Here is a 19,817-nt window from a genome sequence, read left to right as displayed (position 1 = left end):
GTTTGCAGTTAAATAGTCTTTATGAATAAATTTTGCAATGTGTACATATTCAGGCCTTAAAAATACATCTTTTGATTATCTACATTACTGTATTGCCTCTTTCTACCTTTATTTCTGATCTAAATTCTGAAGTTTAATGAAGACAGGACTGCATATAAACAAACATGCTCGTGTGTTTGTTCACCAAGGTCATGTTCATTTGTAACTGTGAATTATACTTGGTGATGATGAGTGCAGAATGTTTTAGGTAGCAAGGAGCATTTGAGACAACATCTGAATATATAAAAAATCTTAGAAATATGAAAAAACAAAGCTTTGCCTTGATCTAAGAGCACTAACATATAGACTCCATTTCCATTTTATGTTATAAGACACAGATTCTCTAAGTGTTTGGTCTCAGGACTCCTTTATACTCTTAAAAATTATTGAGCACCCCAAGGAGCTTTTGTTTGTGTGCTTTGTATCTATCAATGTTTACCATGTTCCAAATTGACCTTGAGAAAATTCTAAAATGCTAATTTATCAGTTCACTTAAAAATAGAAAAAAACTTGTTCCTGTTAACATAGTTTATGAAAATAACTCTATTTCCCCAACAAAAGACATTTAGTGAGAAGAATGACATTATTTTACCTTTTTTGAAATCCTTCAACATCTGGCTTCAGAGAGGACAACTGGCTTGCCACCACATCTGCTCCGGATATTCAATCTATTAAGATATCACATCCCATTGCCCCTGAAAAATTCCACTCTACACTTGGAGAATGAGAGTGAAGAGGAAAAATCACATCTGAATATTATTATGAAAATAGTTTGGACCTCATGGCCCCTCCCCCAAAGGGTCTCCTGGACTCTAGGGATCTCTGGACCACATTTTGAGAACTATTGGTCTCAGAATTCAATTCAATAAACATATTTATTTTGAATCTACTGGATGCCCACCTCAAGGTAAATGGAAAGACACAAATTGGCCTCCAGGGAACTTAGAGTGTCTCTTTCCACACCTCCTTATTTTCAATCAAATCTTACTGTTATTTCAAGACTCAGTGTGTTCCACTTCCTCTCTATCACCTGATGACCCTGTAAATAACTAGATTTCTGTCTTTTCTAAATGTCTGCAGCAATTGTTGTCTGTGCAGTTCATTTGGAATTTCAATCATACACTGTGGTATGAGACTTTGGTTTTGGTAAAACTGTGACTTATTTTATTATTTCATATTTTTAAAATATTTACATATTTATTTGAAAAAGAGCATGAGTGGGGGTAGTAGCAGAGGGAGAGGGACAAGCAGACTCAACCCACGTGGGGCTCGATCCCATGACCCTGAAATCATGACCTGAGCCAAAATCAAGAGTCAGATGCTTAATGGACTGAGCTACCTAGGTACCTCTTATTATTTCATATTTTGTGGCTGTATCTTGTCCTTGCTACTGACAGTAGGCTCTTTGAGAAATAATTTATTTTGCTTATGGTGCCCAACATATATAGCAAAGACTGTGGACCCTAAATATCTATTTAACAATTTGATTTGCAACTTTATTAAGGATTGTGACATAGATAATGCTACATTTTCACCAATCCTGTATCCTTCTCTTATCCTCAGGCATTCAGGAAGACTATTCTTCCTTATCTCCTCTGCAGCTGGGTTGGGACTAAATGACTGGATTTTGATCAAAGGGACCAAAATGGAAATAAAAAAGTCACAACCAAGCCTGGCCTTTAAAAATACCCAAGATTGCCCTCCTGCTAGGTCTTTCCTTTGTAGCAATGGTGCTGGTCACATGTTGAACTGGCGGACTTACAGGAAGAAAGCAGCTGGATCCTTGATTCACCATACGGAGGACACCTTTGGGGTGCCACGCAACCCCACATATGGTAAGCTAATAAGATTTCAGGTATTATTTATTACCTCAGCAGAGCCTAGCGTATCCTGATAGATCAAGGAGAATGCTCACTAATGAAATAGGAAAGAGGAATAATGAAATAGTAGATGGGAGTACCATGTTGGAAGTCAGGGGAGTGCTACGGAAGATGAGAGTGGACAGGAACAAATTTGGGCTCACATTGTGGGAGATATTCATGCAGAAGAGGAAAAAGAATAAATAGAATTTGAATTGGCAGAAAGGTGGTGGGAAGACTAGCAGCATATACTCAATAAGATGGGAATGAGTAGGAAATACGAGAGAGAGAGAATGAAGACAGCCTTGACATTAAGGAGTTAACAGTAGATGGGGGCTGGAATAATGAAGCTCTACTAGATTATTAAATTGTCCAAAATCTTTTAGGTGGAACTCATGAATAAAATAGATAGGTTTCTTCAAAGCAAAAACCCAATGGATAACCATTCAATGACTAAGAGTTGCTCGGTGCTTAGCATGTTTGGGGCTGTGCTCTGAGTATTTTATCAATGAATCTTCACAGAAATCCTGCGAAGTATATAATCCTCATTTTACTGTTGGGAAAACGAAGGTGTAGAAAACAGGCCAATATATTAGTCATGGTTCTCCAGAGAAAAAGAATCAACAGGTATGTGTGTGTGTGAGAGAGACAGAGAGAGAAAGAGAGAGTGTCAGAGACACAGAGACACAGAGAGAGACAGACGGAGAAACAGTGAGAGAAAGAGAGAAATAAGCTTTCAGGACTTTTTTTCTGGCATTGGCTCACATAGTTGTGGAGCTTGGCAAGTCCAAAATCTAATGGGGGAGGCTGGTAGACTGAAGACTCAGGAAAGAGTTGCAGTTCAAGTCCGAAGGCAATCTGCCTGCAGAATTCTCTTACTCAAAGTAAGTCTGTCTTTGTTCTCTTAAGACCTTAAACTGACTAGATGAGGTCCAATCATTGTAGAGAGGAAACTGCTTTACCTGAAGTCTACCCATTTAAATGTTAATCTTGTTTCAAAAAATAAATTTCAACTCTTGCATTCCTCCAGGAGTAAACTGCTGGACAGTAGAGTATGTGTGTCTTCAACTTTAGTGGATCACATGGAATTCTTTTTCCAAGAGATTCTACAAATTTACATTCTTACTATACTTGGTATAGTCAGACTTTCGAATTTTTCTTTAAAGATTTTGTTTATTTATTTGAGAGAGAGAGAGAGAGACAGAGAAAGAAAGAATGCGAAAGAGTATGAGATAGGAGAAGGTCAGAGGGAGAAGCAGACTCCCCGTGGAGCCAGGATCCTGATGTAGGACTTGATCCTGGGACTCCAGGATCATGGCCTGAGCTGAAGGCAGTTGCCCAACCAACTGAGCCACCCAGGTGCCCCAGACTTTCTAATTTTTGTCAATCTATTAGATGTATAATGTTATCTCACGGGGTTTTAATTTGCAGTTCTCTGATTGAGACGGAGCACTTTTTCACATATCTTGGCCATTTAGAGTTGCTCTTTGGGAAAGGCTGGTTCAAATCTTTATCTGATTTTTGTGTTGAGTTTTATGCCTCCTTCTAATAGATTTGTAAGTGTTCCTTACATATTCTACATGTTAGTGCTTTGTCAGTTGTAAGTGTTGCAATGATCTTTCCTAATTTTGTGGTGGGCTTGTCTTCTTACTGTCTTTATCATGTTTTGGGAGAACAGAGTTCTTAACTATAATGTAGTCAGTTTTATGTCTTTCCCTTAATAGTTACTGTTTTTCGTATCTCCACCACCCAGAACCTATTGGGGGTGCCTGGGTGGCTCTGTGGGTTGGGCCTCTGCCTTCGGCTCAGGTCATGATCTCAGGGTGCTGGGATCGAGCCCGACACCAGGCTCTCTGCTCAGCAGGGAGCCTGCTCTCTCCTCTCTCTCTGCCTGCCTCTCTGCCTACTTGTGATCTCTGTCAAAAAAATAAAATCTTTTTTTAAAAAAGGTTTTCTATAGAACTGCCCTATGACCCAGCAATTGCACTATTGGGTATTTACCCTAAAGATACAAACGTAGTGATCCAAAGGGGCACGTGCACCCGAATGTTTATAGCAGCAATGTCCACAATAGCCAAACTATGGAAAGAACCTAGATGTCCATCAACAGATGAACGGATCAAGAAGATGTGGTATATATACACAATGGAATACTATGCAGCCATCAAAAGAAATGAAATCTTGCCATTTGCGACAACATGGATGGAACTAGAGCATATCATGCTTAGCGAAATAAGTCAAGCAGAGAAAGACAACTAACATATGATCTCCCTGATATGAGGAAGTGGTGATGCAACATGGGGGCTTAAGTGGGTAGGAGAAGAATAAATGAAACAAGATGGGATTGGGAGGGAGACAAACCATAAGTGACTCTTAATCTCACAAAACAAACTGAGGGTTGCTGGGGGGGAGGGGGGTTGGGAGAAGGGGAGTGGGTTTATGGACACTGGGGAGGGTATGTGCTTTGGTGAGTGCTGTGAAGTGTGTAAACCTGGCGATTCACAGACCTATACCCCTGGGGATAAAAATATATGTTTATAAAAAAAAAAGGTTTTCTAGTTTTTCCTTTAATATTTAGGATTATAATCTGACTAGAGTTTTGTTTTGTTTTAGTTTTGGGTAGATTATCCAATTGCATGTTTTTCATATAAAGAATTACTCTAAAATAATTATTTTTAAAGATTTACTTATTTATTTTAGAGAGTAAGAAGGGGGGGCAGAGGGAGAGAGAGAATCTCCACCCGACTTCCTGTTGAACACAAAGCCTGATGCAGGGTTCGGTCTCACAACCCTGAAATCATGACCTGAGCCAAAAATAAGAGTTGGAGGCTTAACTGACTGAGACATCCAGATGCCCTTCTATCATCATTATTTTTAAAAGTATCCTTTCCCCACTTCTCTCCAATGCAAACTCCATCATTTTTCAAGTGTTTATACATGTGCGGGTCCATGCATATGCATTTTCAAAAAAACACAATAGTAAGTTCATAGTTCTCCTAACATGATCCAACTATCAAACATTACTAACCCTTTAAGCAGAAGGGGATGCAAGTTCCTTGGATCATGTTTACTCTTCTAGATACTCCATAACTTAAATACTACTATATAGAATTAACAATACTTAAATACTGTGTTGTATAGTCAGTGCATATTATGTTACATAAAAAGAAGTGAGAATATAAAGATATTATACACACACAAACACTCATAACAAAATGAGGAAATACAACAATTACAGTTCTCATTTCTGGGTAGTTGGTAGTCAGAACTACCCTCTTCCACTATCTGCTCTGTATTTCCTTTGCCTTCGTCAAATACCTCAGTTGGTCTTCGTTCTTTACTTTGTTCTTTACTTGGTTCTTTACTTGGTGGGGTAACTAAAACCTTCACGTCTGAAGAGTCTCAGCCTTTAGCAGTCCTGCCTGAATTGGGTTGTGGTTTTCCATTGACTTTAATTCATAAGGCATGGTGATACTAAGAAATGCTCAAGAGGTCTCCTATATTCTGGGCACACTGTTTTTTACCCTCACCATGGAGTAGCAGCCCCATTTACCCTGGTAGTCATGGTCCATCACAGTAAGTCCCTTCTTTGCCTCAGTTTAAAATGACCTGGTAGCAGTCTTAACTTATGGTTCAATGGAATCATTACCGTGTATCCTGGTGGAAGCATTCCTTGCTTTGAAACTAAGACCTATAGGTCAGCAGGGTAAAAGGTCACAAAAACAGCAGGCAAAATTTTTGCTAGTGGGTCACTGTGGGTAATAGTGAGGATGCCACTCCTATTTCCACCCCTCCATTCCAGGACTACCAAGTCTTGGCTATGGGAGAACTAGCATCATATACTGAATGCTGTTTTAAGGCATATACAGGCTCCTGGAGAACCTTGTCTCAGTCCTGTAAGGTACTGATTGCCACCTGATACTCTAAAAGAGTTTCAGAAAGTCATTCCACTGTTCTATCAAGCCAGCTGCCTCAGGATGGTAGAGAACACAGAAAGCCCAGTGAATTTTATGAGCATAGGCTACTGCTGCACTTCATTGATATGAAGTGAGCTTGCGTATGAGGCAGAACCATCTATGAACCAGGCCTTAGTTTTCTCTTCTTTTACATTACGCCAGGTCTAGCATTTCTAACTCTCTCACAGTGGGCCATCTTTTTATCCATGTTTTAGCCAACCAACCAAACTGTCAGAGCCCTTTTTAACCCCCCGAGATGCAACATTCAATACAGAATCCCTGCTCAGTGTGCCCATCTCACTAAATGTGGCCTGATCCAACTTTCTTCTACCTTATTTCATACAGTTAATATCCCTTCCCACACATACTCTCTGGATTTCTGTCTGGATAAATTAGAAAACTCAAGCAGTTCTTCTGGAAGGTAGTGTACCTCATGAGTCACACTTTGCACCTCACTTTTAGTGGCCTGCTGGGACTTGTGTTTAATTATTGGTTGCTATAGCTAGAATGAATGCTTGTGCTCCCCACAAATTCATATGTTGAAATCCTAACCCCAAGATGATGGCATTAGGAGATGGGGCGTTTGGGAGATAGCTACTCATGAATGGGATTAGTGCCCTTATAAAAGAGACCTTAAGGAGATCCTTGCCTCTTCTTCTGTAACGTGACATTACAGTGAGGAGAGGACTGTCCATGAGGAAGCAGGTCCTCACCAGACACTCGACCCCGCTAGTTCCTTGATCTTGGACTTCCCAACCTCCAGAGCTGTGAGAAACCAATTTCTGGTGTTTATAAACCACCCGGTCTATGGCACTTTGTTATGGTGACCCAAACAGACTAAGACATTGCCTAGAAGCAAAGAGGAGTGGTGAGAATGGGTCCTGAAGAGAATCAGTATTGTCTTTCAGGGCATCTGCCTGAGGGAAAGCCATTACAGTTTCTGCAGGTAATGCAGAGTAAATCCTCTCAGGTGGGAATAGAGAGACTATTTCTACAGGCAAAGACAAATCAGAGTTAACGGTCTTAAAGCTCCCAACTCCAAGACACCTGGGTGGCTCAGTTGGTTAGGCTGCTGCTTTCAGCTCAGGTTCATGATCCCAGTAGTCCAGGGATCGAGTCTCACCTCAGGCTCCTTCCTCACAGGGAGCCTGCTTCTTTCTCTTCCTCTGCCTACTTGTGTGTGCTCTCTCTCTCTGATAAATAAATAAAATCTTAAAAAAAAAAAAAAAGCTCCTAACTCCATCGGTTTTCTCACATGTCCCCATCCCACTTTCTAGGATCTCATTCTTTCCCAGTCAGTGCCTTTACCTTAATAGGAGACACCCTGTGAGGCTGGGAATTCAATGTGTGTTGTAGATCAGTCACTCAAACAATGAGGTTCTGAGTTTGGCTCTCAGCAATTTCAGCCCTCCTGTAGGTGATAAAAGTCTCTTTCTGGGCATATATAGACACTATTAGGTCATTTATGTGATGCTTGAGTTGAGAAATTGAATCCCTGAGCTCATCTTTTTCTTCCCCAACTTTGTTCAGTGATGTTAGGAGAAACCAACTCAAGCACATATTTCAGAACACAGCTCATATGCTCCTCCCACCTTTCAGGTTCCCTCCCCTCTCTACCTTTTTTACCCTCATCTTTTCTGCCCCAAATTTCAATTTTTGTACATCTTTCAGGCAAAGCAAATTTAGCACCCAGTGAATTAGTTGTGTACTCCTCAAATGTTGTTACTGGTTTGTTTGTATTGTTTCCTTTGCAAGGGATAGGAACTTAGTCCAAACCAGCTTAGCAAAAGGAGAATTTATTGGTTCATGGAACTAAGGGACAGGTTTAGCAACCAAACTGCAGGAAGAGGAATTTAGCTGTACTCAAAAATCACTGGAACCAGGAACTAAAATCTGCTTCTCTCCTCGCAGATGGGCAACAAATCCCATTCTTATCTTTCAGCTTTCAACCATCTGGGAGGGGTGCCTTCGCTTCCTTACCGTTCAAAGCTCAAAAATGCTGGGCAAGGACTCTCACTGTTCTGACTTACCCAGCTGTCCTTCCCCCCATATGATGTGTGTGTGTTCATATAAGAACACAGCACCTCCCAAGGAAACCAAATAGGTGAGGAGGAGGGGCTGTTTCCAGGAGAAATGAGGGATTTCACCACACATATTAATAATTTCAGCAATCCTTAAGTAAAATATTGGATAACATTTTCGCTAATTTCTGCAACACTTTAAGCAAAACGGCATCAGATCACGGGGAGGGGGGGGGGGCAATAAATATTGCATGCCAGGTAGCAATGAGAAATACTTTCCGAGAGGCCTCTTGAGGTGAGCCTTTAGGATTGAGTGTGATTTGTCAAGCCAGGAGGGGATTCCAGGGAGAGAGAGAGTTCCAAGCTTGAACAAATGGACATAAATACCTCCTCTTCCAGAACTCTCTTTTTATATTCTGCAAAAATGTATTTGATGCCACCATAAAACAAAGGATAAAAGTATCCTTTCAGTGCAAAGTTAGAGGATTAAATGATCTTTAGTTGGACTGAAACACAAGCTGTGTGAATAAACAAGTGACTAAATCCCCAACTTGACTTTCTCATCCGCCCCATAAAGATGGTAATGGTACCTTAAGGCTCAAGTAACGATTAAATGAGATAATGCCGAAGCCAATGCTTTCACACATCGTAAAGGCTCAAAAAACCTGCTAGATCTCAGCAGTTATACTCATAAATGTAGCTGAAAAAAAAAAGAATTAAATGCGAAATCCCAGCTAGATACCATTTTTTAAGTATTCAGAGTCAACTCGTTATGCAAACCAAACACCGTGAGGTCAAAATATTTAAAATTAATCCTTTTAATAGTTCAGGTACGCACAGTGTTACAAAACCAGGAGAAACCAGGAAGGAGAGTTGACGAGTGGGTTTAGATGCTCTGATTTTGTCAACTGAGAGGTGAGAAACAGGTGATCAAACCCATAAAGAGCACCCGAGGACCTGCTGAGCGCCCGGATTGCGCGACCCAGGGGAAGCTGCAGCGAAGGCACAGCCTGGGGGCCCACACAACTCAGACGCGCAGGAGCGCGGAATCTACGCCTGGCCCCAGCAACAAAGAGCAACCCAAGATGGGGGCTCCCCCAGCCCTCACCACTCCGCCTGCAAAAGAACCCTGCCCCGCCCCCCGGCCGGTCAACGTCCCTAGCGGCGCGGTCGTGACGCCATTTCCTGTCGCCGGCGCGCACGTGGGAGGAAGTGCCGGTGCCCGCGGCCGCCGCTCTTGCTTGTCTCTCTGGTTACGTTCGTCCGCCGGCCGGGCCGCTTATTCCAGCTGGGCAGCCGCAATGGGAGTCCCGGCTTTCTTTCGCTGGCTCAGCCGCAAGTACCCGTCCATCATTGTCAACTGCGTGGAAGAGAAGGTGAGGAGGCGCCTGACGGCCGCCAGGGGCTCAGACGCGTTTAGGCCGCGGCCCTCGGCGCCCGCCACCTGCCCCCGGGGCACGGTGCTGGGTCCCGCGCCACCCTGTCGGCCCCGCGGACAGGGCGGCCCGACACGCTTTTGGGCACCGGCACCCGGAATCAGGGCCCGGGAAAGCGGGCAGGGCGGGGCAAGAGCCGAAAGGGGTACGAACTCACTTGAGGGCTGTTCCTCCCTTGCCCGCTTTTTCCGGGACCGGGAGGCCCCGCCCACGGCTTTGTTTCTTTCCGGCCCCGTGTGTTTGGTTTTCCGAAGAGTCTTAAAGTCTATTGAGCCGCTCCCGGCGGTTCCACAGAATTAGCTGGTTAGGGCTGCATAGATGCTGATCCTGGCCTTTAACAACCTTGTAAAGTAATAACTGGCGGCGAGCTTTTCTCTTGTTTACTGTCCGTGCCTGAAAGGCTTCGTAGTGCCAGAGGCCATTCGTTGCTAGATTTGTTAGATTCCACGGCGAAAGCAGCCATCCAGGACATGGTAGGACAAGATAGAAGTCTGATAAGTGCCCCTTGTCTAGATGCTCTCCTGTCGGACAGCTTACTTCTTAAAATTTTCGGAATTTCTCGATGCACTCGAACAGTACACTTTTTGTTGTTAGTTTGTTAGTACATTGACTTTTGTCCATTCTTCAGTTTTGTAGTTATTGTTTTCGTGTTACCAGTCCGAGTTCGATTTTATACTCTTAATTATAATTTTTGGGTTGGGAAGGTTGAGGGGGGCACATCATGCCTTCCACCCTTTCGTTTTTGAAGGAAGTACCCAGCTGTGACTGTGAAAACTTACTTTTGTTTACTCCTGGAACCGTGAGATCTTAATTTTTGCTTATTAGCTATCCAAAGGGGGAATCGAAAACCTTGTTTTGATGGTATTCCCAGTATTCTTTTTTTTTTTCCTGAAAGGGAAACTGTAACTTAATGCTTGTTTCCTTTGTTTTTTTAAGACTTTTCTCAAACATAATGTACATCTCATTCCATTTTTACTTTAGTGATAACCAGTTCTAACTCTTTTGGTTCTATTTCTGAGTATCATGCTTATACCTGATTTACTGGTTTTGGATCTAGCTGTGGAATTGCAGCTATGATAGAAGACGGTTTAGTCCCTCTTGCAATCTCCTTCCCCCCTCCAAATAATAGTACATCACTGTCTTCATTTCTTCTAATGGTAAGCTTGATAATTTTACTATGCCTTTTGAAAAATTGTATTTCCTATATAAAGTATCCCTTGACTTTTCACTGTCAAAGCTTAGGTATTAGCTTTTCTACTCTGGCTGCCCTTCTGCAGCGTGTCAGTTATACTTTTCCCTTGTTGGCATCCAAAATTAAATTGTCAGGGCGTTGGCAATACTGATTTATTTCAAAAGCTAAAAAAGTTAGGGGTGCCTGGGTTGCTCAGTCCGTTAGGTATTTGATTTCTACTCAGGTCATGATCTTGCTCCTCAGCCTGGAGTCTGCTTGTCCCTGTGCCCCTCCTCTGTATCTGTCATTCATTCATTCATAAATACATACATACATACATACTTTGAAAAACAATAAAAGCTGAAAAAAATCAAATAGTATTGTCACTGTGCCGACTCAGGTTATGTGCTACTTTTGTCCTTTCCTTGGTGTTGCTTTTCTCTTTTCCTCTTTACATCATTCCCTATTCAATCTCCCTCTTGTCTCAGATATTCTATCAAGTCCTCTTTCTTCTTGGAGACAGCTTTTTGTGTGGGCCCCCAGGCTGTGCCTTCACCGCAGCTTCCCCTGGGTCGCGCAATCCGGGCGCTCAGCTGGTCCTTGGGTGCTCTTTATGGGTTTGATCACCTGTTTCTCACCTCTCAGTTGACAAAATCAGAGCATCTAAACCCACTCGTCAACTCTCCTTCCTGGTTTCTCCTGGTTTTGTAACACTGTACGTACCTGAACTATTAAAAGGAGTAATTTTAAATATTTTGACCTCACGGTGTTTGGTTTGCATAACGAGTTCACTCTACTTAAAAAATGGTATCTAGCTGGGACTTAGCATTTAATTCATTTTTTTTTTTCAGCTACATTTATGAGTATAACTGCTGAGATCCAGCAGGTTTTACTTAAGTAGCGTTTAACATGTATTGAGTGTTGTTCTGGCACTTTACAGATTAATTTATTAAATCTTCATACTCATATGATTATTACTCATTATTATTACTATTACAGATGAGAAAACTAAAGGACGGAGGGGTTAAGTAATATACTTAAGGTCACTCAGTTAATGTCAGAGCCAGTGTCAACCAGGAAGAACATGCTCTTAATTTATGTGTTCTTCTGCTTTCACTCTTTTGTAATTGATTTATTTTTATTTCTGAATTTTTTAAAGATCTTTGTATCCTTGGTAGTATAAGCTTTCATGATTATGTACTTAGGTATAGGGTTTTTTAAAATTTAAATTCATTTGGATCAGAACTTGGCTGACTCTCTGAGTCTGGAAACTTGTGTTCTTCAGTTCTAGAAAATGTTCTTTGATTTTTTTTTTTTTCCCCTGACTTTTTTCCTCTGCCCTCTGAATTCTGGATACTGGGTCTCTGATTTCTTTTTTTTTTCTTAACCTATAATGTATTATTTGCTTCAGGGGTACAGGTCTGTGATTCATCCGTCTTATAAAATTCATAGCACTCACCATAATCACATGTGTACAGATATCTACACACACACACCCACATCTTCTTTATCTATTCATCTGTTGATGGACATCTAGGCTCTTTCCATAGTTTGGCTATTGTGGACATTGCTGCTATAAACCTTGGGGTACACGTGCCCCTTTGAATCACTACATTTGTATCTTTAGGGTAAATACCTAGTAGTGCGATTGCTGGGTCATGGGGTAGCTCTATCTTTGACTTTTTGAGGAACCCCCATACTGTTTTCCATAGTGGCTGCACCAGCTTGCATTCCCTCCAACAGTGTAGGAGGATTCCCCTTTCTCTGAATCCTCGCCAACACTTGTCATTTCCTGACTGGTTAATTTTTGCCATTCTGACTGATGTGAGGTATCTCACTGTGGTTTTGATTTGTATTTCCCTGATGCCGAGTGATGTGGAGCACTTTTTCATATGTCTGTTGGCTATCTGGATGTCTTCTCTGCAGAAATGTCTGTTTATGTCTTCTGCCCATTTCTTGATTGGATTCTTTGTTCTTTGGGTGTTGGGTTTGATAAGTTCTTTACAGATTTTGGATACTGGATACTGGACCTCTGACTGATTTATTTTTCTTTCTTTCTGTTCTCCCCTTCCCCCCTCCTCTTTTGTAGCTTTATTGAGATATAATTGACCTACAGCAAACTGTACATATTTCATATGTACAATTTAATAGATATTGACATATGTGTGCATCCATGCAACCCTCACCACAATCGAGATAATAAACATCACTCTAAAATATTCCATCTGCCTCTTTATTATTTCTCCTTAAAGTCCCTCCCTGTTGACCATCTTTAATCAACCACTGGTGTATTTCTGAATCTGTAGATAAGTTTTCATTTTTTACAGTTGAATATAAATGAAATTATATTGTAGGCACTCTTTTTTTTTTTTTTTTGAGCTGGCTCAGTTACTTTCATTCAGAATACTTATTTTGAAGTTCATTCATGTTATGTGTATCAGAAGTTTGTTTCTTTTTATTTTTTATAGTATTCTGTGTTGTGCATATATCACATTTTGTTTATTCATTCATCTGATTGAGGAGCATTTGGATTGCTTTGGGCCATCATAAAAAAAAAAAAAACGATGAACAGCTAATGAACAGTGGTGTCCAAACCTTTGTGTGAATGTATGCTTTCATTTCTTTAGAGAAATTACCTAGGAGTGAAATGATTGAATTGTATGGTAGATGTGTGATTATTTCAAAAGGAAAAATTGCCAGACTGTTTTCCCAAGTGATTGTACAATTTTGTATTGCCACTAGTAGTTTATGAGAGTTCTAGTTGTTCTGTTTCTTTGCCAACACCTGGTATGGTTAGTTTGTTCAGTTTTAGTCCTTTTTTTTTTTTTTTAAAAGTCTTAGTCCTTCTTATGTAGTTTTATCTCTTGGTTTTAGTTTATATTTCCTTAATGATAAATGATGTGGAGCATCTTTTTGGGTGCTTATTTGCCTTCCATATATCTTCTTGAGTGAGATGTCTATTCAGATCTTTTGTTCCTCCCCCTTTTTTTTAAGAGAGGGAGAAGGGGGGCAGGGGCAGAAGGAGAGGGAGAGAAAGAATCCTAAGCAGGCTTCAGGCCCAATGCAGCTTGATCTCACAACCGTGAGATATGAAACATGAACCAAAATCAAGAGTCAGCTGCTTAACTGATTGAGCCAATCAGGTGCCCCACGTTGATTTTTTTTTAATTGTCAAACCCACTTTGCATTCCTTGGATAAATCCTGATCATGGTGTATTATTTTTATGAATCGTTAGATTCAGTTTACCAAAGTTTTCTTGAGAATTTTTACCTTTATGTTCAAAAAGAATATTTGTGTTCTGGTATTCTTAGGTCTTTGTCCATTTTTAGTATCAGAGTAATCTTGATGTCAGATTGAGTTGCGATGTATGCTCTCTTTAGTTTTCTGAGAAAAGTTTTTGCAGAGTTGGTATTATTTCTTCCTTATGTATTTGGTAGAATTCACCAGTGAAGCCATTTAAACCTGAAGTTTTTTGGGAAGGATTCTTTTAGCTACAAATACAGTTTCTTTAAGTGAACATAAAGCTGTTCAGATTATCTTTTTTTTTTTAAATGAGTTTGTATGTTTCATCAATTCTGTCCATTTCATCTATGTAGTCAAATTTGTTGACATAAAGTTGTTCATAGGATTCCTTATTATCTTTTTGCTCCCAGTGGAAAAGGTAGTGATGTTATCTTTCTCATTCCTATACTAATTTTTTTTTTTGTTTCATTATCTGTATTGCTAGAGTGATCTCAAAGGACTAGCTTTTGATTTCATTAATCTTTTTTTCCTGTTGTTTCTTCTGCTTTTTATTGAGTTTTATCCTTATTTTCATTATTTATTTCTTATGCTTACTTTGGGTTTAACTGCTTTTTTTGTCCTCCTTTCTAAAGGAGGCAGTTGAGGTCATTGCTTTGATACATTGTTTCTTCTCATAGGTTTGGAGTGCCTGCTACTACTGTGTTAGTTACATCCCACAAATATTGACATGTTATGTTTTTATCTTTATTCAGTAACAAATACTTTCTAATAGACTTTTTTACTTCTTTGGCCCATTGTTTATTTACAGCTGTTACTTAATTTTCAAGTATTGGTGGTTTTAGGCATTTTTTGGTTTTTGATTTCTAGTTTTGTTCACTGTCATTGAACATACTTTGCATTATTTGAATCTTTTTAAAGTTTACCTGATTTGATTTATGGCCTAGAATATGTGTGTTGGTAAATGTCATTTTGCCTTAAAAGAGATACAAGTTCTTCTGTTGGGTGGAGTGTTTTTATAAATGTTATCATGCTGGTTTATAGGATATGGAAGACTCGAACAATACTTAGTGATTTTGTTTCTACTATCAATTACTGTTGGGGTGTGGAAATCTGTTACATATAATTATTTGGATACATCTGTTTCTTGTGCATAAATGGGTAGGATTATTTTGTCCTCTTGAAAAATATGCTCTTTATTGTTGCAAAATTAACTTTTTTGGCTCTCCTGGGTGACTCAGCGTGGAGTCTGCTTGCTATTCCCTACCTCTCCTTTTGCCCCTCCCCCATTCATGGTTTCTTTCAATTAAATAAATAAAATCTTTTTAAAAATTATCTTTTTTATCCCTGGCATCCCTGCCCCTTTGGTGTGAAATTTGTTTTGCTCAGTATTGAGATAGCCAGGTCTTCTGGTAGGTGTATTTCTTTTTCTGTCTTTATATTTAAAGTGTTTGTTTTTATAGGCAACATACAGTTTTTTTTTTTTTTTCCCAAAGATTTTATTTATTTGACAGAGATCACAAGTAGGCAGAGAGAGAGGAAGGGAAGCAGGCTCCCTGCTGAGCAGAGAACCCCAATACGGGGCTCAATCCCAGGACTCTGGGATCATGACCTGAGCCGAAGGCAGAGGCTTTAACCCACTGAGCCACCCAGGTGTCGCTGGTTTTTTTTTTTTTTTTTTTTTATATGCTGTTTGATGATCTCTTCCCTTTTTTATTGTGGCAAATACACGTAACATAAATTTTGCCATTTTAAGCTTTTTAAAGTGTAGAATGCAGTGGCATTAAGTACATCCACAATATTGTGAAACTATTACCATTATTTATTTCGTCATCATCCCAAACGAACTCTACCCATTAAACAATAATTCTCTGTGCTTCCTCAGCCCCTACTTTCTGCCTTGTGAATTTGTCTGTTTTAGGTACCTAATGAAAGTAGAATCATATAATATTTGTCATTTTGGGTCTGGATTTTCACTTAGCATAATGTTTTCAAGACTTACGCATGTTTGCATGTACCAGAAATTCATTCCTTTTTAAGGCTAATAATATCCCATTGTATGTTTAGATCACATTTTGTTTGGACATTTGGGTTATTTTTACCTTTTGACTACTGTGGATAATGGTGCTATCAACATTGGTGTATAATTATCTGTATTCATGTCAATGCTTAGGGTATATAACTATGAGTGGAATTGCTGGATCTTGTGGTAATTCTGTTTACCTTTCTGAGGAACTGTCAAACTGTTTTCCTAGTCTGCATTGTAAGCAGGGTATTAAGGATTTTTACATTTCACGTGAGTATTGGTATGGTTAGATTTAAATTTGTCAGCTGTTTTCTGTCATACCCAGTTTTTGTTTTCATTTTCCAATTCTTTTGGATTGAGTGTATTTTTTCATTTCATTTTATCTCTTCCTTTGGTTTAACTATTTATTCATTCAACCATCAGTTTTTCACTTTGTGTCCTTGGCTTATATAGGGCTCCATTAGCTTTACACTCTTAAGAAAAATGCCTTTGGGCACCTGGGTGGTTCAGTCAGTTAAGCATCTTTCTGCCTTTGACTCAGGTCATGATCCCAGGGTCCTAGGATTGAGCCCCATATCTGGTTCTCTGTTCAGTGGGGAGCCTGCTTCTCTCTTTCCTTCTGCCTGCTGCTCCACCTGCTTGTCCTCTCCGTCCCCCCCCACCCCGGGTCATTAAGTAAATAAAAACCTTAAAAAAAAAAAGAAAAGAAAAGAAAAGAAAGAAAGAAAAATTCTTTAAACTCTCCTAAACTCTAAAGAACTAGTGATTTCTGCATTATACTCCGCGGCTCCCTCCGGTCTCTATTTTCTGGTTATTTCTGTGAGAGCTGAAACAAGGTAGTGTTGGTGTTGCCTTGTTTGACTTCAGCTGGTAGTGTGCATGTTGGTGAACTCAAATTTTTCACTGCTCTGCTCATGTTTGTGAATGACTAAGAGTGCTGCAAATACTGATTTAGGGGTTACCAAAAGATTTTTAGTAAGTAGGTGAATTAGCAAATATGGAATTCATGAATAATGAAGATCAGTGGTATATATGCCACACAGGTAGTTGTGTGAATTAAATCAATTAATACAAGTTAAGTTGTTTCAAACATTGCTTTGTATAGACACTTGGTATTTCAGAATCTTACTGCTAAATTAAGTTTCAAGAGTTCTATGTCCAAGCAAAATTGGGGATATATTTGTGTCTAACTTTTGGTAATATTGTGTAGTGTAAGATAGTACTCTACCCTTCCTTTTTTTTTTTTTTTTTCTCTTCCATTTGATTGAGTACTTTTTTATGACTGGCTCTAGTTTAAGGGCAGGAGGGACAATAATGAACAGGATGGCTGTTGGTCCCTGATTCTGCATGCAGTTTTGATCAGTATAATACTTTTGGGGGAGATGGCTACTACATTTTTAGGTAGCTTAATTCACCAACTTGAAGTTTATAATTAAAGGGTTTCTTGTATATTCATGGATGTGAGTAACCATCGCCACAGTCAGTTTCGGGACATTTTCATCACCTCAGAAAGAAACCTATACCCTGTGGCTATCAACCCACTATCCCCTGCCCCTGCTACTCCTATCCATAGGCAACCACTAGTTTACTTTCTGTCTCTCTGTAGAGTCTCTATTGTGACTTCCATGTAAATGGAATCATGTAGTCTATCATGTTTTTTTACCTGGCTGGCTTCCTTCACTTAACATTATGTTTTTAAAGTACATCCATGTTATAGCATGTATCAGTACTTCATTCTTTTTTATGGCTAAATAATGCTTCATTGTGTGGTGTGGATATACCACATTTTGTTTTTCCATTTGTGTGTTAATGGACTTTTGGGTTGTTTCCACCTTCTGACTGGTATAAGTAATGGTATTACATTCACATACAGGTTTCTGTATGGACATGTTTTCATTTACTGGGTATATACCTAGAATTGGAAACTCTGATATAGGATAACTCTGTGTTTGATTATTTGAAGAACTACCAGACTGTTTTCCAAAATGGCTGCAACATTTTAATTCCCACCAGCAGTGTTTCAGGGTTTTAATTTATCCACATTTCACTAATACCTGTTATCTGACTTTATTTTTGCCATCCTAATGGGTATGAAGTTGATATCTCACTGTAGTTTTAATTTATATTTACCTTAGGACTAAATTATACTGAGCATCTTTTTTCATGAGCTTATTGGCCCTTTGTGGATCTTTCTTGGAGAAATGTCTATTCATATTTTTTGCCTGTTTTTCAAATTGTGTCATCCTTTGATTGAGTTGGAAGAGTTTTAAAAATGTACATATTCTGAATACAAGCCTCTTAAAAGATATATGACTTGCAAATTTTTTTTTCCTGTTTTATGTTGTCTTTCCACTTTCTTGACAGTGTCCTTTGAAGCATGAAGTTCTTACTTTTGATGATGAAATCTAAATTACTTTTTGTTTGCTTGGACTTTTTGTTTGTCACATCAAAGAATCCATTGCCAAATCCAAAGTCATGAAGATTTATGCCTGTATTTTCCCCTGAGAGCTTTATACTTCCAACTCTTAAATGTGCATGTATGATCCATTCTGAGTAAACTTTTGCATATGGTATGAGGTTAAGGTCCAACTTCATTCTTTGGTGTGTGGCTATTCAGTTGTTACAACACCATTTGTTGAAAAGTGTTCTTTGCTAACTGAATGGTCTTGACACCTTGTTAAAAATCAGTTGACTATAGAGGTATGAGTTTATTTCTTGTGTTTAATTTCTGTTCTTTTGATTTATATGTTTATCCTTGTACCACTACCATAGTGTCTTGATTACCATTGCTTTGTAGTGAATTTTGAAATCTGGAAGTCTAAGTCCTTTATTTTATTCTTTTTTGAGGATTACTTTGTATATTCGACTTCCTTGCAATTGCATATGAATTTTATAATCCACTTCATAGTGTAGATTTTACATTTCTTTGATTAACTTTAGTTTTAGGATACTACTATGATTGGAATTGTTTTATTTTTTCAATTGTTCATGGCAAGTGTATAGAAATTAAATTTTTTTTATATTGATCTTGTATCTTGCAATCTTGCTGAACTCATATATCCTAATAGTTTTTGGTAGTTAATTTAGGATTTTCTATATACAGGATCACATCATGCAAAGTTCTACTTCCTCCTTTACAATATAGATGCTTTTTATTTCTTTTTCTTACTTAATTGCCCTGGGTAGAACCTCCATGACAATTCTAACCTTAAAGGGAGACCACCTACTTCGTCACCATTGAGTATGATATTAACTTTTTTTTTTTGTAGATGCCCTTTATGTAAGGAACTTATCTTCCATTCCTAATTTATTGAGTGGTTGTTTGGTTTCTGTTTTTACCATGAAAAGGTGTTAGATATCCTCAGATGCTTTTTCTACATCTATTGAGATGGTCGTGTAATTCTTGTCTTTCATTCTATTCATGTGCTACATTTTATTAATTGATTTTTTGATGTTAAGCCTTGCATTGCTAGGATAAATCCTACTTGGTAGTGCTATATAATTCTTTTCATGTATTGTCAGATTCAGTTTGCTAGTATTTTGTTGAGGGCTTTTATATCCCTGTTCATTAGAGAGTCTGTGGTTTTGTTTTCCTGTGACATCTTTGTGTAGTTTTGGTTATCAGGATAATACTGGCCTTGTAAAATGTGTTGGAAAATGTTTCTTCCTTTTCTTGTTTTTGGAAGAATTTGTGAAGAATTGGTATTTTTTTTTTTTTTTAAAGATTTTATGTATTTATTTGAGAGAGAGAGAACATGAGTGGAGAAAGGTCAGCAGGAGAAGCAGACTCCCTGCCAAGAGCTCAGAGCCTTATGTGAGACTAGATCCGGGGACTCCAGGATCGTGACCTGAGCTGAAGGCAGTCGCTTAACCAACTGAGCCACACAGGAGCCCAAGAATTTTTATTCTTCTTTGGGTGTTTGGTAGAATTGAATGGAGAAACCATTTAGGCTCAGGCTTTACTTTTTTTTTTTTTTAAGATTTTATTTGTGAGAGTGAGCGAATGGGTACACACAAGCAAGGGGAGTGGCAGGCAGAAGAAGAGGAAGCAGACTCCCTGTTGAGCAG

General features: G+C 39.1%; 1 protein-coding gene across 1 annotated transcript in view; it reads left to right on the top strand.

The window, feature by feature from the left end:
- The first annotated feature begins 8,709 nt into the window (after positions 1 to 8,709).
- The window catches only part of XRN2 (5'-3' exoribonuclease 2), a 91,362-nt gene continuing 80,254 nt past the window's right edge, over positions 8,710 to 19,817 (top strand). The window contains exon 1 of the mRNA XM_059406443.1: positions 8,710 to 9,251. Coding sequence (XP_059262426.1) covers positions 8,961 to 9,251 — 291 coding nt within the window. The 5' untranslated portion in view covers positions 8,710 to 8,960. The remainder of the gene's footprint in view (positions 9,252 to 19,817) is intronic.

This window comes from Mustela nigripes, chromosome 7 (assembly GCF_022355385.1).
Source record: "Mustela nigripes isolate SB6536 chromosome 7, MUSNIG.SB6536, whole genome shotgun sequence".
NCBI classification, from domain to species: domain Eukaryota; kingdom Metazoa; phylum Chordata; class Mammalia; order Carnivora; family Mustelidae; genus Mustela; species Mustela nigripes.
The sequence above is the reverse complement of the archived record's forward strand: the minus strand, read 5'-3'. Positions and strand labels throughout refer to the sequence as shown.